The sequence below is a fragment of the Amblyomma mixtum genome, chromosome 10, assembly GCF_055824585.1.
Source record: "Amblyomma mixtum isolate Tamu chromosome 10, ASM5582458v1, whole genome shotgun sequence".
Classification (NCBI taxonomy): Eukaryota; Metazoa; Arthropoda; class Arachnida; order Ixodida; family Ixodidae; genus Amblyomma; species Amblyomma mixtum.
Genome location: NC_143021.1, coordinates 21,649,307 through 21,675,080, shown reverse-complemented (window position 1 = coordinate 21,675,080; position 25,774 = coordinate 21,649,307). Strand labels below are relative to the sequence as shown.

Genomic DNA, 25,774 nt, shown 5'->3' with positions numbered 1-25,774 from the left:
CATCATTCGAGCTCTGTTCTCGTGATGAAGTCACTGGTTCAGCTCTCTTTTGTTCTTCGAGGACTGTGCCTTCTTCTGCCAAGTCCTTTTTTCTTTTCTTCTTTCTGGCTACTCTTCGAGCGCAATGCTCAGAGCTCGGCTCAGGACTGATTGGAGAATCGATCTCACTTATGAATTCTCCTTTGTCAGCTCCTTGCTTCAGTTGGTCACATTCAGTGCAGCCATTAACAGACCTTTGCCCAGTCTGTTTGTTTCCTTCCACTGCACATTCTCCTTCGCCAGTGGTAAAAATTTCGTCGCCTTCCTCGTTAGCACTATTTTCCTCACCTTCCTCATCGGGGAAGCCCTCCTCGCTGTTCGAGGTTTCACTCGGAACATTTTCCGGGTTTTCGATGAGTGCGCTCCCCTCAGCCATTACTACGTCTGAGCTTTCGCTCTCAGTGCTATTAAACCCCTCTTTCTTGTGGTCGGCACTGAAAGACTCAGACGTATTGCACTCGGACTCCTCCATAGAGTTCCGAACTGCTTCTTCGTCCTCAGGCGGCTGCCCTAGAGGTCCCTCTGACTGAAGCGTCAGGTTGGCCTTTACTTCAGTGCCTACTACCTCAGCAGTAGCTACACAATCAGTTTCTAGAGGAAGCGGCAATTCGGTCTGTTCTTCACTCTCGATGGTTTCAGTTGCAGGAACAGGCTGTTCCACAACCTCATTCTGACTAGTGGAGCTAGTTACAACCTCTTCCTTGGATGTCAACAAAGACTCGTTAGTCTTCCACCCGGCCTCTCCGAGTGTAAGCTCCACTGGCTCCCTCACGTTACTCAAACGCCGCATTTCAGCAAGCTTCCTCTGAAGGATTGCCATCTCTCTTTCAAAAGCCCTTTCGGCCTCTTCCTCTCGCCTTTTGCTCTCTTTCTCTCTCTCTTCTCGAGCTCTCTCTCTTTCCTGGTCCACCCACTCTCGCAGTTCGGCTCCGGTCATCCCCATATGGAGACCGACCTCTACTAGCTCCTTTAGCTCCTTGAAGCTCATATCTGGAGACCGAACTCTACATTCAAGGCAATGGATACCTCTAAACAGTGAACATCACTAACCCCTTCGGCGCGGCACCTCCCGATATCGCTCTGCTGCTAACAATCACTTACGATTCGTAAACTCCTTCTGACTCTTTCTCCGTTCTCTGTGCTTGCAACACCAAACGTCCTGTCGCGGACGCCAGAATATATTGTCACCCAGACTTCGCGCACTTTTAGTGGAAAGCTCCCAGACACCCTTAGAGCGTGCGGGGGTAGCGGGCTCGGACTCAAAGGAGATGCCCTCGACTCAGCGTGGCAAACTCAGCGGAGACCAGCCACCAAGTGACAAGAGGTTTTTGGGCGTTCGGTGCCCAGCTTTCGCTGGTCGCAAGCCAGAGAATGGGTCGGAGCCAAAGGTTCACAAAACAAAACAAAGTTTATACAGCAATTGAGACGATACAGAGGATTACACAATCACTAGTACAAACACATACAAAGTGATTAACAGAACAATGCAATTCGTGCAAAGTTAAACTCGAGAGAGAATGCAATACAAAGGCAATATTGCACCTAAAGTGCACTAACGCAAGAGAGAGAGAGAGGTAAACAAACAAAACACAATTTGTTCACCGGGCACTGCGGCAGTCCGACGACCAGAGTTCCGCGACGATGCCGTCCCGTAGACAGGCGAACGTTGCCTCGTTGGTCCGATGCTGGCCGAGTGGCGTTTTCCCCGGGAGTCGAACGGGCGCGCTTCGATGAAGCTTAAACGGCGGTCCGGACTGACTGATAGCGGTCAACGTCCTCTTTTATAGGCTCGCTTTCACGTCTGTTTGTTCAACGCGCCAGAGTATGCGCGCACATACACGCAGCATTTGCAGTGCAGTTTCCCTTTCTTTCTCTCGCCGGCCGCGCGTCCCCATTGGTCAGAGTCAGGAGTCGTTTCGCGAAGGTTCCAGAGTGTTCTAGCGTGGCACCGTCGTGGCGGCGTCGCCGACGTCGGAGTGCAGAGGAGGGGGACATGTCTTAGCGCACGCAAGGCTTCTCCCTCTTCCCCCGGTCAGCCGGAGAAGCGACTCGGATGTTCTAGAGAGATCGGCGTGGATGACTCATCCCATCGGCACACGCCGTGGCGGTGGAGAGAGAGGCACGCGCTCGGCGGGGCTTTCCCTCTCTCCCGTTGGGCTCGCGCCGGCGAGACGCCGTGCGCGCGGCGGTTTTTCTTTCTTTGTTTCTAAAATGCGCCGAATTTTGTGACAGTAGGATAGAAAGTGAAGTGGATACAGAGATAGCCCTGCGACCTTTCCTAACAGATTACAACGTCTGTGTGTCGCACTCAGTGGGTCTTTCGGCAGGGTGCTTTCTTTTCTTAAACAAGAGTCTACCTATTTCTGACTTTAAGTACTAGGTTGACATAGAAGGGCGTCTGATATGTTGTGACTTTCGACTGCATGGCGAGTCGTGGAGGGTTATCAATGTGTATGCTTCAAATAATCCGGTGCAACGAGCAGTTGCTTTTCATGCCATTGCAACACTCCTAGGATGTGATCGCTATGTCGTTTTCATGGGTGACTTCAACTGTGTGTGCGACCCACGCGATCGCACAGGTCCTAACCAAAACACCGATAAGAGCTCTGGTATATTATTGTCTATTACCGAAAACGCAGGTTTAGTTGATGCCGGATTGCCATCCGCCTTCACATACATCAGAGGAGCCTCACATTCACGCCTTGATCGCATTTACGTTTCCGTAGATCTCCTTAAACGGCACATTTCATGTGATGTCAAGCCTGTTTCTTTCTCAGATCATGCTATGGTCATTGCGCGGATTGGAGAATGCGCCCGTCCCAAATTTCAGCCGCAGTGGGAACTGTGGAAGCTTAATTCCGAGCTTCTAAATGATGAGCATTTTGAGCAGCGAGTGATGACAGCTTTGGAATCTTGCTTGGTCATGGATGTACCATTATTTGCAGCTTGGGAGATGTTTAAGCTAGAAGTTCGTAGCATGGCTATTGAGATCGGCTCTGTGAAGTGTTATCTTAAGCATGGTGAGGAGAAACGGTTACTTCAGAATCTTTATAATCTGCATGCGCTTGAATATGAGGCTCCTGGCTTGTACACAGAGGAAATTGGTGCTGTTAAGTGCAACCTTCAGAAGTTTGATGCAGAACGCTATCGTGCGGCCCGTGTACGATCCCGCAGTAACCGTGCTCTGCACTCTGAGGAGCCTACTAGACAGGCCTTGCTAGATGAGCGTCGTCACGTGGCTGCCAAGCGAATTTCTGAGCTCTACTGTGGTGGTGCCCTGGTCACAAGTACAGATGTCATAGTTACCGAGTTTGAAAACCACTATAGCTCTCTGTTTGCTGCCACGTCTAGCACTGCTGATGATGATCATATAGCGCGATTGGTGTCCATGATTAACCCACTCAATGAGGATGAGTGCAAGGCAATAAGTGGCTCTTTAAGCTTGGGTGAATTGCAAGATGCAATTGATCAATTGCCGCTTTCGAAAACTCTGGGGCCTCACGGCTTCTCAGGAGAATTGTACAAGGCATTTAAATCCGTTCTAGCCCCTGTCCTGCTCCAAATTTTTGAGACAAGTATTGATATTGAATTTCTGCCTCAGTCATTTACGAAACGTCATATTGTCTTTATACCAAAAACGGAGGATAAGGAAAAACTTCGATTTGTAGATGGCTACAGACCAATCACGCTTTCTAATGTAGATTATAAGATTTTTGCTAAAGTACTGTCGAATCGGCTGCAGCTTGCAATGTCTACTTTGATTGGGCCTCATCAAACATGTGGCTTGCGGGGACGATCAATACAATCTAACCTACATGTAGCGCGTACGGTGTTGCAGTATTACAGTGACGCTCAAGAACAATTAGCAATGCTGCAAATTGACCTGGCAAAGGCATTTGATCGAGTGTGCCATCCATTTCTTTTTGCACTTTTAAATCACGTTAATCTCGGTTCAATACTTTCTACTGGCATACACCTTTGTTACAAATCCTGTACCACGCGCTTGATTGTTAATGGCTGTCTCTCGCAACCAGTCCCAATTCAGTCTTCGGTGAAAGAAGGGTGCCCATTATCTCCGCTCCTGTTCGCATTATACTTGGAGCCACTTTGCGTAAGTGTTATAAACAGTAGAGCTGTCAATGGTTTCCGAATAATGGGCCACGAACTGAATATATTGGCTTATGCAGATGACCTTGCGTTTTTTTGTACTGATAAGCCAAGCATCGATGAGGTTATTCGTTTAACGGAGGACTTTTGTTCGGTGTCAGGAAGTCGGATTAATCGCTCTAAGAGTTGCGGTCTTTGGTTTGGTAGCTGGGGTTCGACACCTGCTGAATATGCTAGTATAACATGGACATGCAGGCCACCAAAGTACCTTGGCGTCCCTTTCAGTGCCTATAAGCATAGCGCACGTTATTGGAAAGACCGCGTGTCAACTACTTCAGCGCTATGCTCAAACGTTTGTCCCCCATGGCCTCTCAATTTTTGACAGGGCGACCGCCTGTAATCTGTTTCTCGCCACTAAAATATATTATGTACTGCGAATTATTCATTGCCCAAGACTACCTATCCAGAGTTTTCACAGGGTTTTCGCTACTTTTGTGTGGGATTCGTCTTTTGAATCCATGAGGCGTGATAACCTTTTTCGGCCTGTAAGCGCTGGCGGCCTAGGTCTAGTTCACCTGTATGTCTGACAGATAGTGTCACGTTTCATGTTTTTCCGTGACACTACACACCCAATAGTGCGTTCATTCCTGCAAACAAATTTAGTTCATGTTTTACCGAACCTCATTGTGTCTTTCAATATTTGTGACCGTCCGTGTTTGTGGGGCATAATGCAAGAGGTGTATTTGGCTGTCCGTTTCCTACTTGTTCGTTTTTCTCCTGAGTTCCTTTTTTTAGTGTCGAGGAAAAAGTTGTATAAGGATTTGATTAGTATGCTCTTCCCTCCGCCCATGTACCGCTCTCTGTATTTTGGTTTACCGGGGCATGACGTACTCAAAAGAGTACGTAAGATGCCAGTCTTGCCGTGTACAAAGACCTTTTTCTTTAAGTTACACACCGATACGTGGCCCGTTAGAACATGGTTAGATAAAAAGGGCATTTTCGTGTCTACCGTTAATTGCCGCCTTTGTGATGAACCAGAAACAATTGAGCATTGTTTCATCAGTTGCAAAGATGCAGTACTCTTCTGGGATATCCTGCAACGCAGATTTAAAAAAAGAATTCATCTGACTCCACATTCTGTTCGCTATCTCACTGCGCTGCCATTTGTTGATGAACCCCTGGACATGTTCTTTCTGACTGGACTGCACAGCCTCTGGAAAACCCGCATGATGGACAGACACTGTGAACCTGTTATGTCTACAAGAGATCACTTCAGTCGAATGGTTGTTGATCTAAGAGACGTGTATGCCCAGACTGAGTACGAACCGGAGTGGCACTCACTATTAGTGATGTGCTCTGCATTGCCCCTTTTCTAGTGCACGGTCTTTTGAATATGTATTGTTTACCACTGTTTTCATAATGGCTTGTATATAGTTCATGTACATAGAACATTACATCACTGTAATAAATACCATGTTGAAGAAAAAAAAAAAAGCTGGCATGGCGGAGTGGTTAGCGTGCTCGTCTCGCACTCCTGAGATCCTGGTTCGATTCCCCAACTCGACCAATTTCCTACTCGGTTTTGATTGTTTATCTGGTGTGACTAGGAAATTAGATTAATTAGGCTAACTGGTTAATGAACTAAACTCAGTCGCACTTACTCGGAGCATCACTTTACCATCCCTTTAATTGGCTGCATGGTTACTAGCCAAAGCACAATTGGCCCCGTTTGAAATTGGCGCACTGTGGCGTGACGACCATTTCGACCAATTGAAAAGCGTGACATTTCTGCCGGCAACTCCTGCTTACAACAATGAGGCATTAAAGGCTTCCGCCTTAAAAGTTGGAGGAAGTGTTGATTGCGGAACTCACTCCAGGATGAACGGGCTGACGAAGGTGAGAAGGCTGCAAACCAGCTTAACAAGCGCCGCCATGGTGAGCTCGGGCCAGAAGGTGCGGAACAGGGGCCTCATTACTCCTATCCTGGACACTATGGGACGCCGGCCATCGGCGTCTGGCTTCTTGCTCAGCACAGCCCTGCGCCAAGAAAATGAGAAAAGCGCGATGCAGAAAATGGGCAGAAGAACAGTTTTTCGGATATGGTAAAACTGAAGAACCAAGTTTACAGGATCAGACATGATAAGGTTGCGTGAAAAGAACACGAAACGCAGTATACAAGCCGAGGCCAGCTTTACCATGTCTGATTAATTGTTGCAACAACTAGCCGCCCAACAACCTTGCTACACACTCTTAAGGTTTTCCTAGGCTGCAGGTGAACTAATTCCATTTATGTTGCTCTTATTGCAAAATCTTCTTGTCCCTATTGTAAGAATAGCATCATAGTAGATATTGCGGTGCGTTTTGTAGAGACAGCTACTTAGTCTGCTGCATAAGAAAAATCTTAGCTTAAGCTAGTTGCTAACTCTCTTTGAGTTTCTATGCGCGGTACCCATGAAGGGCGAGGAAGACAGATTAATATAGCGAATACGTTTGTTTATTCTATCTTTGACCCCTCGTTTGTTTTTGTGCTGCAGGAATGTGTCAGAATCCGGTGGCACTGACGTTGCGGAAAGCCGGTCGCTACAGCCAAGGTGAAGTTCTCCACTGTGATTGGTCCATTTCCACCACGGCTACGCACAGTGACAATTTGCCGGTATAATCACACAAATGCACTTTTCCTATATGCATTGTTCCTGTATGCAAGATTTCACATGCATTTTGATCAGTCAAAAACCTAGCCCAACAGAATATACTTTTCAAAATTTTCGTGAAACACAGTTTACCCTTTCTATCTTTACGGCGGACCAATCAGAAGATCAACACACCCATTCTTCTTTTTCTGTTTTTCGAAGTGGTGGGCGAAGTCTTCCGAGACCTTAGTCGTCTGGTTGGACTGATCCAGGAACCACATGTCGTCCATCTGCAGTGGTCTCATGAATCCCAGGATGACCATGCTGGTGGAAAATACATTGACGCACTTTGAAGTTCAGAAACTCACTTCCAAAAATGGGGGGTTTAAATGACTACAAGCAGTGCTTTCTTTACCATAACTTTGGCGCTAGCCAAGCCAGTAGCGCTGTCATCGGCAAGAATTATACACCAAGGCTGGCAAAGAACAAGCACTCCCGCTTCTCGAAGTCGAAAGTGCAAACATGACCACCGTATCCTTTGCTCGATCTCATCGTTGCATTGTTTTGTTTCACCTCGCAGCTTATTCCACCAATTCAAAATTCCTACTTTTCGACTTTCCTGCTTTTGAGCATCCGAAGAACGTTCGACACCAGTTCTACTTAATGGTCAACTTGAGGAAGCAATTTAACCATACTGAATAACCAGACTCTTCCTGTTAACTCTTGGCACCCTGCTGGAGGATTACAACATGCGGACCCCCCCCCGGTGTGTTCGAAAGCTGCCGCTTACCCGTTGAACCACCAGAAGAAAAGCTTGGACAGGAACGACGCCCGCACTTCGGGACATTGTCTCTGCCGAAGAGAAAAAAATGAGGAGACCGTCCACCACCGCGCTGCGAACGGTTGCGGAGAAGACGTAACTTGGCCCCCGGCTCACCATGTCTCTCTTGCCGCCGACTGCTGGCCTAGTGTCTGCGAAGCAGCTGAGCAGGAACTGTCCCACCATCACGGGGCAGTAGATCACGATGGTGATGAAGCGAAACTCCATATGGTCGTCCGATATCGCTTCTACATCCTGCGTCCACCAAACAAAAACGAATTGAGGCTTCCAAAATTTCCGTACACGCGAGGTTTAAATAATGAAGCTCCCTTTTTATTCCTCTGGCGGGTGGGCAGTAATGCTGGCCCTAGCTATACTGATTCAAGAAAGCAAGCGCTAGTGTACATAGATTTTGCACAGCCGTCAGGACTACTGCTCCTATAGTTACGAGGTTGTACAGTTGCCTTGGCGCTGTAAACGCCACGAAAAAATCGCTAGAATGCTAGTTCGTTTGTCAACAACCTGGTTATTTTTTCCAAGGAGGCTGAGGGCCACGTTCACTTATGTCGTTTCAGTGGAGCTATACTCACTAAGAAAATGTATGGTCAACATAGTAATCTCCAGCTTCAATTCGGGTCCGCACTGTAGCAGTGTCAGTTCCTACCTTAATGCATTTAGGCACCGAGATACTGGGAGCTTGCAAAGTATGTCAAATCGTATCACTGCTCGAAAACGCCTTAATTTTTCCTGCATTTATGGAAAAAGTTTCACCTCACTGAAGACTTGCAGGAGGACAGACCGGTACCGCACAATAGAAACCAGAGACATCATTAACCAGAAGAGGAATAACGGTCCGGATGTGCAGATGCCGCGTCTGCGGGCTGTCACAATCAGCACGAGAGCAAGAACCTGGAAAGTGCGAATAAATTCAAGCGCCGCACAACTTCATAGCCGTCTTTAATTTCAATTTTACACATCAAATTTTGAACGACATACATTTTCTAATGCCTTTCAGTGAAATCAATTTAAACATTAGCAGACTCGAACACCTCTTCGAGAGTGTCCATTAAAGTCATCAGAGTGCTTAAGCTGTTCCACCGCGTCTTTATTGATGAGATCAGGCAAGAATGAATTAACTGTTTTTCCTGCCGATCACCGTGTACTATGCACGATGGCGCCTGCCAAATCTTAGTACTTTCTGTGCGATAGTAACGTGAGAGCTGAAAGAGAAGTCATGAGACACTTCTTTCTCATCAACATCGACAAAAATCACAAGAGCTCTACAGAGTCAGAAAACAAGTTTTTTCAGTATTTTTTGTGATTAACTTGCCGTGACAGTAGACATTCTTGCAGTAACAAATATTTCTGTAGTATTCGTGGTAGGTCCTGCGGAAAAATACTACATTATCGCAGAGAAATCCACTGCTTAAGAAAAATTACTCCTATAATACTTCAGTACTAGAGAAAATTTCTACACAACAACGGAATAATACAATAGTACAAAACGTTACAGAAAAGTCTCGTTACGACAAAACATTTTATCGTATTTTGGGCAAGATTCGACAGTCCTTTAGACTGATTTTATAAAGGAGATCAATATTCTGGCCCTCGTAATACGAAGATGAGAGAATGGCCAAGTATTCACTTACAAATGTGACCATGCGAATGACCGGAGCGTAGTAGTCTACCGGAAACACGAGCTGTCCTTCGGCATAGCGAGTCAGTGATTGGGCGATCTCCAGCACCGACACAAGGATCAGGAGGAGCGACAGAACCTGCAAAGGCAATGCCACAAAATATCTAACGAAGGTTTTTCGTTCATAGGTCTGCGCAGCGATATGCCGTACAGACACTGATTTCTAACAACACGTTGCCTTGCCGCCATACATTGTGCTGTGAATTTGAGAATGGCAGATCTAAACACTGCATGTAACTGCAAATATTATTCACTGTAAAACACGCGAGGTGCTAGTGCGTTTCAGCGCACTCAACGGCAAGTTACTGTGACCTTTTCGAAGAAAAAGGGCTACTGCACATCCCCTTCTCGGTCTATAACGCTGGCTTCAGTGCACGCGTCCACTACTAATCCTTACGCCTTTCACTTTTTGATCCTTTTCCATTGCCTTAGTCTTCCTAGTGATCGGCAAAAGCATTTTATGCTCGACCCCATTAGTGCGCTTCTGGAAATACAAATCAAGAATGGACGACAAAACGCACAGAAAAAACCAGCACTTAAGGACTCAAGAATGAAAAACTAACTAGGCCGAATCGCAGCTTTACTGGCCGTCTATCAGTATGAGGTCACTCAGCGACTTCACCAGATGAACATTAGGGACCAATGGCATTGAGCGGAGTTGCGTACCACTTTGGTGATGTTGAGGAACGTCCATGGCAGCGGCGAATTGCGACTCCTCTTGAAGGCGACGATGTCGAAAGCCGAGGTGAGCCAGAGGAACAGGCAGGGAGCCCACAGCAGAGCGGTCTCCTGGAAGCAGGGCGTGAAGTCCGGAGTATCCGTGTTCCACGTCACGGATTCATCCTGCGTTGAAGAAAGATTAAGGTTGGTAGAATATAACGAGGCGGGAGTTTTCTGTTTAAACACAAAAAAGTCAGTACCCCTCAGATGCATGCTACAAGTTGTTGGCTCTTCACTACTATAGTTAGAATCCGTCTCAAGACAATTCAAATGACGATGCCAAGGGTGGTTAGACAACAGCTTTTTTGGAATCAAAATAACGCATTTGTATGTTCTGAAGTATCTGTGTGCATTTAGAAAAACGCCGGTTGTAGACAGATAGGCTGCCGTAATCAAACCGTCTACTAGCGTAACGCCTTCTCCTCAGCCTGCGATCACCTGATCAGTACTGGCCCTTGGTTAGGAGTTTTCGCACAGCATGAAAGAACATGCGAGGATGGTAAACGTAAAAAATGTCCTTCCAAAAAAGAAAAAACTTTCCTAGCGTTTGCGGCATCCCACGTTCCAGCTTCATTATGCTTACAATGGCGACACTAGTAATTGTCAAACAAAAAACTGGGTTCCAATGCTATCGCCGAACACTGCGTGTCAACCGGCCGCTGTATGGACTGGGGCAGGTCGCTCGTACTGGCTACCCAAGAGATTTTTTTGCATACACCTGGAGTCATGAAATTAAAGTTTAACACCATCGCATCTGGTCGGACAGTAAGTACGCTCATGTCGAAAGGAAAAGGAACGCCGGAACACCTATCACTTAAGAACCTCTGGTCGGCTTTCCTTTTTCCTTTCAATATGAAGCTTGAATCATCACTCGTACTAGCGAGAAGTCACATTCTAAATCGCAGCGATGAAAACTCAACCCGTACTCTCCCTGCGCTCTGTTGAAAAGCATGCAAGTGCGTATCACCGATTCTTTCATTTCATTGTCAACAAGGCTCCCGTAGGGGAGAGGAAACATCTGCAGGAGCGCATTCCGCGGTGCCTACGGAAGGCTCTTACTGCGCATGCACCGTTACCTTGACAATCATGGCGCCGAAGCCGCTGCGCCGCTCTGCGCATGCGCAGAGCGACTGTTCTGATCCAGAAGTGGTCGCATGGTACTAGGCCGGCCGACAACGTGAAAACGAGGCGAGAAAGGCTAAGCGGGCGGCCGAGGCATCTGGCAAGGCTTAGTCGAAGACGCATTAGAAGCAAGCTGTGCATTCATATATGATGGTTCTATACTATATGGTTACTGTTTGCAGGCACAGAGGCCATACCCAAAGGCTCGAGCGTCTTATTCAACATCTACGCCGTCAACCACGACCCTAGCCTGTGGGATGATCCAGAAGAGTTTCGGCCAGATCGATTCATGGATCACGCAACAGGAAAGCATGCGCAGAGCGACTGTTCTGATCCAGAAGTGGTCGCATGGTACTAGGCCGGCCGACAACGTGAAAACGAGGCGAGAAAGGCTAAGCGGGCGGCCGAGACGCCCGAGAACGAGAGGAACGTCTTGCTAAGATACGCCGCCAAGCTGCTGAACGACAGCGGCGGCGTGTCGCTACCGAAATGTCAGTAGGCGAAACTGCTTTCGCTACGCATATGCTGGCCTAGCTGAGCTAAGCAACTGCCAATTTTTTTGTTTTTGTGTATTTTATGGTCGATGTCTGAAATTTTAGTTTTATCATCTAAGGACACTGTATAAACGCAAAGGACGGGACACAGACACACCACACTTAAGTTCATAGAATGCCGTACCAACTAGCCCTCTAGCGCACTCTAATGACACAAGTCTTGTAACAGGGGCAAGCCACATTCAACTTGAAACCCCGCACTTGAGAAGAGTGGCTCCTTGGAATGGCTCGACAAAAACAGCTGAGGGGATGAGAGAGAGCGAGTCTGGAGGCGTCTCCAGAGGATCTGTTGGGAATGGGTAAGGGAGGGGTGTGGAGGAGGGTAAGTCCGAACTCTCTCATCCCCTCAGGTGCTATCTCACTACTGTGACACCTTCCCTGCATGCTCCCTGTGCGGCGACCATCACGCCGCACTCTCCCACATCCCCTTTTCGGCTGCCCTGCTGATCCTCCCCCGCTGGGACAGCCTGCGTTATCAAGTTGCGAGGACTGGGAGGTCGTGCTCTCGTCTCTGGACCCGCCATCGCAGCTTGCTGCGGTGCTTCGGCGTGCCGACGTCATGAACAAACACCCCATGAACGTTCGGACGTAGAGTGGCGCCGTACGGTGGTCCAGGGACCCAAGTGGGGTCGAAACACACTTGCCTTAATAAAGTTTTTCTCTCTCTTTCTCCGACAAAAACAGGACATCGTTAAAACAACACTGAGAAAAGAATATAAAATGCACGCCTATGGTGTGCTCCTTCCACCAACGTTCCGTTTTTCTCGCGTCATTCCCTACCTCTGCAACCATGCACAAACGTCGCGAAAAGGTGTCGTGCTCTGGCTTCCACGAATGCTCAGCGGCACTTCCGTCGCTGCCGTCATCGCGTGGACTATGTGATCTGAGACCTCTGGGCCGTTCAGGATTTCAGTCGCGGGCATTATTCGTTCTTTCAGATCCGAAACTTTGTTCCTGTGGATTGTTTCCCGGTTTTGTTCAGTTAACGCGGGGAAGTAGCCGTCCAAACTCGTCGGCCGAATGGACGGCGACTGCTAGACGCATCTAACGAGCTCAATTCCGCTCCACACGCAGCTTCTTTCTTTGGTTAATATTTCTTACTACCAAAGTTCTGGGTTGTTGAAGCGGGGCCCAAGGGTCACGAGTTAGGCCACAAGGACATTGTTGTTGTTAATGGCTGTTTTCAATTCAATTGCATTCAATTCACCTTTATTTTCAACATTTCCTAATGTTGACAGTCCCTGAGGCAAAAAGCTGTAGCAACAGCTTGACGATAATTAATAAAAATAAAAACAAAAGCAGAAGCTGTTGCTAGCCGCGGCATCTGCCATCGAAACCTGAAGCACCTGAGCTGCATCTATAGGCAATAAAAGAGCAGGGATAAAATTCTCGTTTTATCGACAACATTCTATGCTTCATAACAGGAATGCCCGACCATTCCTGTTGCAATGCGCCCAAACTGAAAGCCGCCATTGTAGTAACAAATTTAACGGGGGTGCTCTAAATAACAAAAAATGTCCTATGACCGGTTACAGCTAATTGGTCAAAATACCTATAAACCTTTCATATGGCCGTCTATAGCTGCAGATTAAGGCGGGTATACTTTTCTATAGAGAGCTAAAAACATCTCTATGGTTACTAAGCCACAGGTCTAGAGGCAGATTTTTCAATAGCTTGCAATAAGTACCGCTTTTGGCGTCTATAGACGATCATAAAGGCCATACACGAACACAGCTTTTTCCATTGCCATCCCTAGGCCATTTTTGAGTGGGATAAAATATATATGCACTTTCGATTTATAGTTGTGCACTTCAGGGAAAAAAGAGCCCTGCCGCCCCGACGCGGACGCCCGCTTGGCGCGATTTTTCTGGTACAGTGCTCATGGAGCGATTTTCTCTCTCATCGTATGCGACGGTCGCAGCACAATACGGTGGCGACATTTTGTCGCCTGTAAAGGATGGCGAGGCTTTAAAAATGGTAAGGTCTTAACGTAATAAAATCGTGCAGGACGTGTGAAAGCACTTGAGGCAACACCACCTCAAAGCAAACCTTATGCGAGAACTTCTCGCCAGCCGCTATCGGCAGGCGGGCGGGAAGGGGGATGACGGTTCAGTTCTTTGACGTAGCAGCTGCGTAAGTCCTCCGCCGGTGGCGCTCCGTCAAGATCAAAGGTTTACGGGTGTTCACGGGTTTTACGGGTGTTAAGGGTTATGGTTTACGGGGACGAAGCAATCCAGGCTATAAAGGACACCTTAGTGAAGGGCTCCGGAAATTTCAATCACCTGGGGTTCTTTAACAAGTACTGACATCGCACAGTACACGGGCCCCTGGAACCGCCTAATTATTCTAATTCGACCGCCGCGGCCGGGATCGAACCCGTGCCTTAGGGGTCAGCAGCGCAACACTATAACCACAGAGCGACCGCGGGGCAAAGATCAAAGTTGCGGCTTCACACATACCTCTTGTTTTTCAGCTTTGCAGGTGGAGTAGCGCTTCCATGCTGAAATAAACCGTTTTGACCCTTTGCCGACTTTAACTTGCGTCCACCTCTGGCAGAATAAATTTTTCGATGTTGTCGCTTATTTTACAGCACTGAAAAACGGAGGCAGTTTCTTTTAAAAGGAATACTGAACCGAGCCATTTTCTCCACATATGCTTCAAGTGGTGACTCAGTTCTCCCCCCGCATTGGGGCTAGTCACACAAAGGGGACCACACCATTCTGGTCAACTATTACTGAGAATTGCGCAGCTAGGACAACACTTAGCTACCTTAAGGTGTCGGAGGCGGCAGACAGCGCTAGGTACAACTGTTGGTTCCGCCGTAACAACACTTAACAACACTTAACAACGTCAAGGTGTTGGAGGCGGCAGACAGCGCTAGGTACAACTGTTGGTTCCGCCGTAACAACACTTAACAACACTTAACAACGTTAAGGTGTTGGAGGCGGCAGACAGCGCTAGGTACAACTATTGGTTCCGCCGTAACAACACTTAACAACGTTAAGGTGTTGGAGGCGGCAGACAGCGCTAGGTACAACTGTTGGTTCCGCCGTAACAACACTTAACAACACTTAACAACGTTAAGGTGTTGGAGGCGGCAGACAGCGCTAGGTACAACTGTTGGTTCCGCCGTAACAACACTTAACAACACTTAACAACGTTAAGGTGTTGGAGGCGGCAGACAGCGCTAGGTACAACTGTTGGTTCCGCCGTAACAACACTTAACAACGTTAAGGTGTTGGAGGCGGCAGACAGCGCTAGGTACAACTGTTGGTTCCGCCGTAACAACACTTAACAACACTTAACAACGTTAAGGTGTTGGAGGCGGCAGACAGCGCTAGGTACAACTGTTGGTTCCGCCGTAACAACACTTAACAACACTTAACAACGTTAAGGTGTTGGAGGCGGCAGACAGCGCTAGGTACAACTGTTGGTTCCGCCGTAACAACACTTAACAACACTTAACAACGTTAAGGTGTTGGAGGCGGCAGACAGCGCTAGGTACAACTGTTGGTTCCGCCGCAACAACACTTAACAACACTTAACAACGTTAAGGTGTTGGAGGCGGCAGACAGCGCTAGGTACAACGGTTGGTTCCGCCGTAACAACACTTAACAACACTTAACAACGTTAAGGTGTTGGAGGCGGCAGACAGCGCTAGGTACAACTGTTGGTTCCGCCGTAACAACACTTAACAACACTTAACAACGTTAAGGTGTTGGAGGCGGCAGACAGCGCTAGGTACAACTGTTGGTTCCGCCGTAACAACACTTAACAACGTTAAGGTGTTGGAGGCGGCAGACAGCGCTAGGTACAACTGTTGGTTCCGCCGTAACAACACTTAACAACACTTAACAACGTTAAGGTGTTGGAGGCGGCAGACAGCGCTAGGTACAACTGTTGGTTCCGCCGTAACAACACTTAACAACACTTAACAACGTTAAGGTGTTGGAGGCTGCAGACAGCGCTAGGTACAACTGTTGGTTCCGCCGTAACAACACTTAACAACGTTAAGGTGTTGGAGGCGGCAGACAGCGCTAGGTACAACTGTTGGTTCCGCCGTAACAACACTTAACAACACTTAACAACGTTAAGGTGTCGGAGGCGGCAGACAGCGCTAGGTACAACTGTTGGTTCCGCCGTAACAACACTTAACAACACTTAACAACGTTAAGGTGTTGGAGGCGGCAGACAGCGCGAGGTACAACTGTTGCCTCCGCCGTGCAAACGAACCATGGAATTGTCATTAAGCTTAAACATTGCGTTTCATGTTAACAGCAATGTAAGTAGAGCATATATCCCACTTGACCAGCTTCTCTATCACTTGTATATAAGAGCACAGATTCTTTCTGCACCTACCCAATGCTTCAAAATGTGTTTTCGGAAAGGCACAAGTGCGATAAACTTATTGGAAGACTTCAATAACCTTATCTTCAGTGAAATAGACGCAAACAACATTGCAGTCACGTTATTCATCGATCTACGAAAAGCATTTGACACAATAGATTACCAGCTACTGCTGGATAAACTCGAAAACTGGTTTTATAGTGTCGTGAGCGTCATTTTAAAAAAATAACTTGGATTGTACGCAATATGTAATGATATGAGTTGTGTGCTGTACAAAAATATGACATGTCCCGCGGGGATCCGTATTAGAACACTTTTTATTTTTATCCACATTGATGATCTACCTTCTCTTCATTTGAATTGAAAAATTTCTTTGTATGCAGACGATACTGCCGTTGCCTTTTCAATTGAAACTTAAAATAAGGCCATTCGTATCATGCAGACATACATATATGTTGCTTATTAGAATAATTTTGTGTTCATATTTTCATAAATGACTTGAAACCGAGTATGGTGTTTCTCCCTAGCACATGTAAGGCAGTCAAAATGTCTGAACAAATTCGCTTCCATGGTACTGATTGCAAGCTGTGTGTGTGTGTGTGTGTGTGTGTGTGTGTGTGTGTGTGTGTGTGTGTGTCAATTAAAACTGAAAAGTAGCTTGAATATCTGAGCTTCGCGTTCGGTGCAACCGTGTCAGGGAGTATACATATTTAGCAGCTCAGAAAGCGCTGAGATCTATCTACTCTGAGATCTATTCGCAACTTTAGAACTGGGCTTGTTGGTCTGTGATCATAATAAATGCAGCGCGACAAAACCGAGGACGAACAAAGAAGTGGACAGGACAGGAACCGACTACCAACACATGAATGTGTTGGCTGTCGAGCTGCATTCCTTAATCGACCATTAGTTTATAAAAGCCTAGGGGATTCGTCCTTAGACATGAAATTACTGTTTATGGGCTTGCGTCTTGTTCAAAATTACTACCAATATATACAATGCTGCACAGGACTGTCGCTAACCTCACATAGGACATTCCCGTTACCACGAAACAGCCCCTACAGACAGCATGCTCCACTTCGACATTTTACATGTACAGACACAATTTGCGTTTGATGTTCTCAGAAAATACTATTTCCACAGTACTTTCAAAACCTCCGACGTCAAATTAAAAGCATTAACCGGCACAGACACGTTTGCTCTTCCACGAATCTTGAATAATTGTGATAAAAGAACACGAGCGTACTATGTACCGTATCACTAATAAATTCCGTGCAATCGCCACCCCAATTTCTTTGAATGAGATAAAAAGCTAATTAGAAACTGGCTAGTATCAGATAAGTGTTGCGTCTTGTAAGTGTTTACTTTCAATATAAGAAAAGATAAGATAAGATAAACTTTATTTTCCATCAAAAAAAAGATGGAGGGAGACGGGGCTAAAAGCTGCAACCGCAGCTTGACTGGCCCCCGCCCCCCTATATGGAAACGACAGGTGGCACTTGACAAACATTTAACAACAAAAAGCATGTCAGAAGAACAGTCGTTTTGACAAGACTAAATGAAGAAATGCCTATTGTAACAATACATGGCAACAAAACATGATACTGAAAAAAAAAATCTCAGGAAGGTACATTGAACATGGTTAATTGAACATGGAATTTGAACATGGTTACCGAAAAAGTGGTACATCAGATTTCAGGACTAACAACAGAACATCTCTATGAATTATACAATATTAATAGCGGTTACATACAGTTTGCGTTTTATTGAAGAAAAATATTCTTAAGCCGCGTAGAATTCAGACCTAAAATGTCTACATCTTCAGACAAATAGGAGTTTAAGACCGAAGGAATGCGGTGTTTTAGGGTTTGTGCAGCGTAATTTGTTCTGCAGGAGCCAACTTTCCAGTATTCTGGTTTTCTTGTGAAGTGACCTGACGAACTTTTAACGGCTAGTTGTGCTAATTTTGTTAGGATTTTGCTATTTTGCCTCCTTTCTCGAATTAATGCGAGACATAGGTTGTACTTGTACATCTCTTTAATGTGTAATAGGCCCAGCTTGTGGAATAATGGCTGTACATTAGAATCATGTGCAGAGTGTGTAATGATTCTAACTGCCTTACTCTGTAGTCTGCTAAGTTTCTGGATACCAGTCATTGTGGTCGTTCCCCACACGAGTATGCAGTAATTTAAGTAAGACAGAAAAAGAGAGTTGTATAGAAGCATCATGACATTTTTCGGTAGAAAATATTTGTTTCTACGGAGAATCCCAACTACACTCGCGATTTTTGAGGCTATATATTCTGTGTGCCTGTTCCAGGACATCATTTCTGTAAAAATAACCCCTAGTGTTTTAAATTCGTCGACAACATCTATCTCCGAATCATTTAACTTAAGTCTTAACTCAGACGGAACTAGTCTTGATTTCGCGCGGAAAACGATCGCTTTTGATTTCGAGCTATTAATTATTAGTCCATTGTGTTTTGCCCAATCACTTACTTTGGCTAACACGGAATTTGCAGTGCTAAACAATTCTGTACATTTATCGGAAGCACAAAAAATGCTAGTGTCATCGGCATAGATGACGAACTTAGTCTGCATATCCACGTTCACAATGTCATTTAAGTATATATTAAATAAAAATGGCCCCAAGATACTTCCTTGCGGGACTCCTGATGTAGTACAAGTCACGCTTGAAGAATAACCATTTAGCTCAACATATTGTACGCGATTTGAGAGGTATGATTACTTTAGCTCAAATGGTAGCCCGCGAACACCGTAATTTTATAATTTTTCGAGGAGGAGATTTCGGTTGAGGTAGTCAAATGCCTTGGTAAAATCCAGAAATATGCCTACTACATACCTTTTACTATCTATATTGGTTAAAATGTATTCTTTCTGGTCAAGCAAGGCAAGTTGGGTAGATCGAAATTTCCGAAAACCGTACTGGGAATCAGTTATGCTATTCATTTTTTCAAAAAACGTTTCAAAGTGTATTAGAATAAGTTTTTCTAACCCTTTAAAAAACACAGGAAGAATAGAAACTGGGCGATAGTTATTAAGATTGTTATGATCACCTTTCTTGTGTATAGCTCGTGCTTTTGCTATTTGCATGTCATTAGGAAAGACTCCAGAGCTTATGCACAAATTAAAAATGTATGACAGGATAGGTGATATAACATCGAGGACATACTTTACGGGCTTGATTTTCACGTCATGGACATCACAACTGGTTGAATTTTTTAGTTGCATCATTGTTAAGTACACTTCATTGGAGGTAACAGGATTCAGGAAAATACTACTAGGATATTCTTTATTGAGGGACTTTGCATGATCATGATTAGGTAATGCTGGTACAGGTAAATTCGCAAAGTGGTCGTTGAATGCATCCGCTAAGGCATGGCCAGATACCGTCGCGCCATTTATCTTTAGCTCGCTAACCGAGCCCGAAATTGATGAACGGCCAAGAACATCATTGAGTTTTCGCCAAGTAGACTTGCAGTCATGCTTGACTGCATTAAAATAGTTTTCAAAATAGGCACTTTTAGCTTTCTTGATTTCTTTATTAAGGCAATTTCTATATTGTTTAAATTCTTTCAGCTTAGCCATATCTCGGGTCTGTATAAACCTATAGAACAAGTCATTCTTAACTCTATTTTTACACCATAGGTGATCGTTTATCCAAGGTTTCGTGATCTTCCTAGACACACTAATAGTTCGGAAAGGAAAATGTTTTCTGTAAAGATCATTGAACCTATCTGTGAATAAGCAGAAGGAAACATTAGGATCATCTGATTCTAGAACGTGTGACCAGTCCTCCTTACTTAATTCATCCCGAAATTGGTCTAATTGCACTGGTAAAATTTGCTGGTAGGTAACTACGCGATTTACTTTTTTTCTCTTTTCTAGAGGCTTCACACATATAAAAATAGGAAGATGATCACTGAGATCGCATACAAGGACACCTGATTTAGTTTTATTGGCTGTGTAATTAGTTAAGAATAAGTCAAGCAGTGTTGATGTGCTGGATGTAATTCGTGTTGCAAGGTAAATGGTGTTTCTTATATTTTGTGCTTCAAGCAACAGCTTAAATTCTTTGATACGACCTGAAGTTGTTTCAAGCATGTTTAGGTTGAAATCTCCCCCGCAAACAAGGCCAAGTTCGCAGTCATTAACGTAAGAAAAAAGGGACTCAAGAAAATCGAAGAAAACTGGCAAGTTTCCTTCGGGGGGTCTATATACCACAACAAGAACCATCTTGTTGCAACGTAAAGACAATACCTCAAAATCTGTTGTTGATTCCGTGAAAGCTGTCAGCAATTCGTATTTTATGTCCTTCCTTATCAGCATGGAAACACCGCCTCCTCTGCCGTAACTTCGGTTGAGATTACATGCCTGATATTCCGCCGTACAAAGTGCCTCATCTTCGTGCCGATACCATGTTTCTCTCAACATGAGTATATTAAACTGGGTCTTAATTTGACTGAGCAGAACCTCTAGTGGCGTGTTTTTATATCTCCTCTTTATGAACGTACAGCGCACTGTGTTCCCTTCAAACGCGCACCAGCTCTGCATCGGGCTCATCATTTATTTTTTTAAACGTAGTGTTGCTCTGTGTATACGTTGTACGGTTTGCCGTTTCATGATTTTTTTTTCTTTTAGTGCCCTAACATGATTGTTTTGCAACTATATTGGTTCTACCTTTTCTAGCGATTGATTCCCCTCATGCTGATGTGGCACTGTGTAATGATGTCCTCAATGGGTACAATGCTATACAGTGGCCTGGTACTCGGCTTCCTAGGATTGCATGGCTTCGAAAAGGAGCCTGCGCCTTCTAATCCCGTCACTGTGTTAGATCTCCTTTAGTTATTTTGGTCATTTTTGTATGTTTACATACTTAACGGACTGTCCTGCGGTCTTCAGATACAATGGCTGATGCGCGTAGCCTCGCATATAGTGGGCATTGCCATTGAATGAAAAAGCTAAATTATCAAAATTGCCTAGGAACTGCGATGACCCACTCGATTCGATAATTCATTTCTCTCTACCCGAAAAGATCGCTAGCCGCAAAGCGGCAGTAGCGCAAGGAAAGCCCTTTCTTCGGACCCTAGAACTGAAGCCTGGGACCTCATCGGTGCTCTCGTCGCAGAACAGGCAACATCTGGAGCAAGGTCGCACACGTAGGATGCGTGACATCTGAATAAAGCAAGTTGTTCAGGGTATCCTGCAGACCTGCTGTGCTTACATAAAGCAGCGCTTTACATAGCGCTTACATGTAAGCAGCGCTTACATAAAGCAGGCAGCAATAACCTGATTGCCGGAATAGCTCGCAATCACTATCACACGATTCATCATCATCATCATCAGCCCGACTACTCCCACTGCAAAGCAAAGGCCTCTGCCATGTCCCACCAATTAACCCTGTCCTTCGCCAGTTGCGGCCACCGTATTCCTGCAAATTACTTAATCTCATCCGCCCGCGTAACTTTCTGCCGCCCCCTGCTACGCTGGCCTTCTCTTGGAATGCACTCCGTTACCCTTAAGGACCAGCGGTTATCTTGCCTTCGCGTTAGATAACCTGCCCAAGCCCATTTCTTCCTCTGGATTTCGACTAGGATATCATTAATCAGCGTTTGTTCTCTCACCCACTCCGCCCGCTTCCGATCTCTTAACATTACACCTATCAACTTTCTTTCCATAGCTCGCTGCGATGTCCTTAACTTAAGCTGAACCCTCTTTGATAGCCTCCACGTTCTGCCTCATAGGTGAGTACCGGTAAGATACAGCTGTTGTATACTTTTCTCTTGAGGGATAATGGTAAACTTCCATTCATTATCTGAGAGAACCTACCATATGCGCTCCACCCCATTCTACCTACGTGCAACGCATACTAAGCTAGCCTCCCCCATAACCTTTGGACCTCGCAGGAAAGTTGCTTGCTTTCGAGAGATTACCGAGCAGATAGCGTTCGTCAGGCTCTGGCCACGCCTCGCACACGAAAGGTGAGCACTGGCTGCGCAACGTGCTGGCGACCGGCGGTTCCCGCCCGCAGAGTGATTAGATACACGAGCCACTTCACTTTCGACAAAGACCGCGCCTCTTTCGCACCCATGATTGAGAAGTACTCTGCCAGGCTTTGAGCCGTTTTATCTTACTACTTTTGCAACTGTTATGCTGTTGCTGCTAACGCAGTATGGTGCCGTAGCAAACCGCACCATACTGCGTGCTTGGCGTGAATAAAGAATGGCGTGGGAATGAACGCTCCCTGTTCAATCGCAGCATCGATGTTCTTTTGTTTTGCGTCTGGTATTTCTAAGGTTGTATTATACGCAGCTGTGAACTAAACAGTCCAATGTTAGCCCTAAACCTGCGCTAATTACCCGTCTTTCCACTCTCGCACATGTGGTGGGTCTCGGGGCAGTCTCATTCGCGCCGAGAGCCACGAACATCTTTCCTCCACAACAAGCGAAGAAAAGCCACTGATTGACAAGTGTAATCAGGCTTCATGCCAGTACTTTGCTTTACACACGGCGTTCCAGCAGAACCAGCCGCCGTTAATGTTTAAGTATGTAGTCTTTCTGAGGCTTTTTGATATCGGAAAACGTGTGAATCATGTTAACCCTTTGATCCGCAAACTTTCAGCTCTTAAAGCACTTGAAGAGCTGAGTAGTAAGTTATGGCGCATTAGAAACAATATGTGGTCCTAAAAAGTTATTGCTACTGTAAAGCGACATGATTCGTTCTCTTTAACCGCACTTTCACAAGACACTGCTGCCCTATGCAGTGGCTAAAATCCGCCATCACAAGCTGTATAATGCGCTGCTGCTCTGCTAACAATTACCTTTCGCTCAGTTTTTACATTAACTGGCTTCGTTCAGTGTGTGATTGTAACATAAAATTGTAACATAACAAGTTTTCGTGTTATTAAATTCAAACGGCCTTCTCTCACAACAGATGGCGACAAATGTCAAGGCTTTCGTAATATGTATGCGAAAAAAAATAGTGTTTACGTCTGAGCATTAAAAAATTAACTGGTAAGCCCGTCAGAAAAACAAGGAAGGCACGTAACACGACTTACGTGCTTTGATTACTAAAGTATTGCCTCGTCATGAGCTCTGTCGTGAGGTTCATTAATGATTCCTTCATTTCCAATGACACATGTACTGGTTAGCACACAGTCGTGAGGCAACGCATGCACTGGTTCGCCATTATTCTTCAAGAAACAACGCGTTTTCTTGGCATATGGGTTGTGTGTTCAACTCGCACCCTTATCAAAATGGTCTATAGAGAGTCTATAGACTTCTTATTGACAATATTGACTTCCTATAAATATTGCTTTTTGACTATTCATAGTCTATAGAATGTGTATAGACAAATGTCTACTAAACGTGTATGGCCCTAAATCTATAGGTTGTCTATAGACTGTTTATGGCATTTTTATTGCCTATAGACGATTCTCTAGGATTTGTCTATAGACCTCATAGACAGAAGTCTATAGACACTCTATAGACCGTCTAAAACTTTTTTTGTAATCAGTTTTCCGCACCTGCCGAAGAACTTTTATTTTTCTTTGCTGATGACATCGCCGGGTTTCTGGACACCATTATATTATTGTCTACTGCTCATGTCCTGCGACCCGAGGATGACGTCATTGGGGTTTTCTGGACTCGGCTGCTGGACAACAACACCGACGCCGCCGAGTTTCATTGCCGATGAGCGATGTAATGATTTAGAATTGAAATGTTCAGTACTTCACTATGACCATAGGAGGCTGGTTGCAAATGAATTCGTAGCTGCCCTTTAGTAAGCGTTATATTTGTTTTGAGATTTTGTAGCACGCGATTGCCCTCTTCGGCGTGGTTCAGATTTCGGTCACTGTGCGCGTCTTTCCAAAACTGCGAGTCTGCCGCGCGCCCACCACGCACGCAACACCGTGGAGACACATGACCTCCGTTCCGGGCACGCCGCGGTGCTCGCTGCTCAGGTGACCACGTGGTCCAGCTGCTTCCCAGTGTCCGCCAACACTGCCATTGTACGAGAAAACGTATCTTAAATCAGTGGCGCACTTCCGAGAAATACCCGGTAGTCCTGCACCTCCTCCTCCTCCTCCTTTTTTCGGTAGCATTGGTATCTCTCGGGTAGCTCGTTTTTAAGGAGAAAGCCTTTAAGGTCTCATCTTTGTCAACAGAAGGTTGTCAGCAGAGGTGTCATGCTTTTCTAGTCAGACCAGTAAAAAACTTTTTGTGCACGATGGGATTCGAACCACCATCCTTCCATTCCGCACCCGAGCGTGCTAATGGCTGCGCTACTTCCTGCCAACGCATATGTAGTTCTTGTCTAGGACGCTGAAGAGTTTGCAGAAAGGCATCGAATCAGACGGATGCCTCCCAAACGCCCTCCAGTGCCTCCAACATTTAAGGTTCACAAACATTTGTATACTTAATTAACATCTTAACCACACATCAGTGACAGAAGCAGCAACACCGCGCTAAAGGCTTTCGCCTCACCGCACTTCAGGTTAGCAAAGTGCCGCCCTGAATTTTTTTTACTTTGCTTTCACGTTGCATGCTCTTCAAGCAACATATGCTAACGACCCGTTCGCCGCAGTGTCCTATGCAACGAAAACTCGGTCGAAGCTTGCTCACATGGTTGCATCTCGACCCATGCCGTGATGGTCGACTGTCATTGTGGCTTGCTTGAAAAGATAAGTTGACACCTTGACTGACATGTGCTCTCCAACTCTGTTCCTTCTGCACGGTTGTGTAACTGGTCTAGCAGTCAGCTAACATCGAACGACCAGAATGCAGTTCCCACGCCGAGATTATCCACAGAGGCCTCGGTCTACTCCCGAGTCCCGCCAACGCTTGTCACGCTAGTGATTCCTTGGCACTCAAAGGAAGCCTTCCAGCCAATGATTTCAGCCGATTGTCATGACGTCGAGGTTAATCCGTTAACCGTGATTAATCCATTCGCGCCTGCCATGTCACGACGCCCGGCAAGAGTTTCAACCGTGATATCGTGGTAGAGCGAAACAAAACTGCGCGAAGACGACGGGACAAAAGAAAGGCACGAATACACACACACAAAGCGCAGACTCTTGACTGGCACGTTGACAGTGCGATGAGGTTAACATAGGTAGTTACCGCTTGTCCCTCGTTCATAGGAAGAGTGGTAGAGCCCAGAGTAGAAGAAATGTATCGAAGTAAGACATGATGTTGGGCTAGTCGGTTCATGGTTAGAGCGAAACAAAACTGCGTGAAGACGACGGGACAGAAGAAAGACACGAATACACACATACAAAGCGCAGACTCTTGACTAGCACGTTGACAGTGCGATGAGGTTAACATAGGTAGTTACCGCTTGTCCATTGTTCATAGGAAGAGTGGTAGAGCCCAGAGTAGAAGAAATTTACCGAAGTAAGACAAGATGTTGGGCTAGTCGGTTCATGGTTAGAGCGAAACAAAACTGCGCGAAGACGACGGGACAAAAGAAAGGCACGAATACACACATACAAAGCGCAGACTCTTGACTGGCACGTTGACAGTGCGATGAGGTTAACATAGGTAGTTACCGCTTGTCCCTTGTTCATAGGAAGAGTGGTAGAGCCCAGAGTAGAAGAAATGTATCGAAGTAAGACATGATGTTGGGCTAGTCGGTTCATGGTTAGAGCGAAACAAAATTGCGTGAAGACGACGGGACAGAAGAAAGACACGAATACACACATACAAAGCGCAGACTCTTGA

At 45.8% G+C, this 25,774-nt stretch overlaps 1 protein-coding gene across 1 annotated transcript in view; it reads right to left on the bottom strand.

Moving 5' to 3' along the window:
• The window catches only part of LOC149325323 (ATP-binding cassette sub-family C member 1-like), a 134,739-nt gene that overhangs the window by 88,280 nt on the left and 20,685 nt on the right, over nt 1-25,774 (bottom strand). Inside the window, exons 2-8 of the mRNA XM_089565120.1 lie at nt 9,959-10,135; nt 9,246-9,371; nt 8,368-8,505; nt 7,714-7,851; nt 7,567-7,628; nt 6,972-7,100; nt 6,019-6,183 (exon numbers count right to left, since the gene is read on the bottom strand). Of these exons, the coding sequence (XP_089421246.1) occupies nt 6,019-6,183; nt 6,972-7,100; nt 7,567-7,628; nt 7,714-7,851; nt 8,368-8,505; nt 9,246-9,371; nt 9,959-10,135 (935 nt within the window). The remainder of the gene's footprint in view (nt 1-6,018; nt 6,184-6,971; nt 7,101-7,566; nt 7,629-7,713; nt 7,852-8,367; nt 8,506-9,245; nt 9,372-9,958; nt 10,136-25,774) is intronic.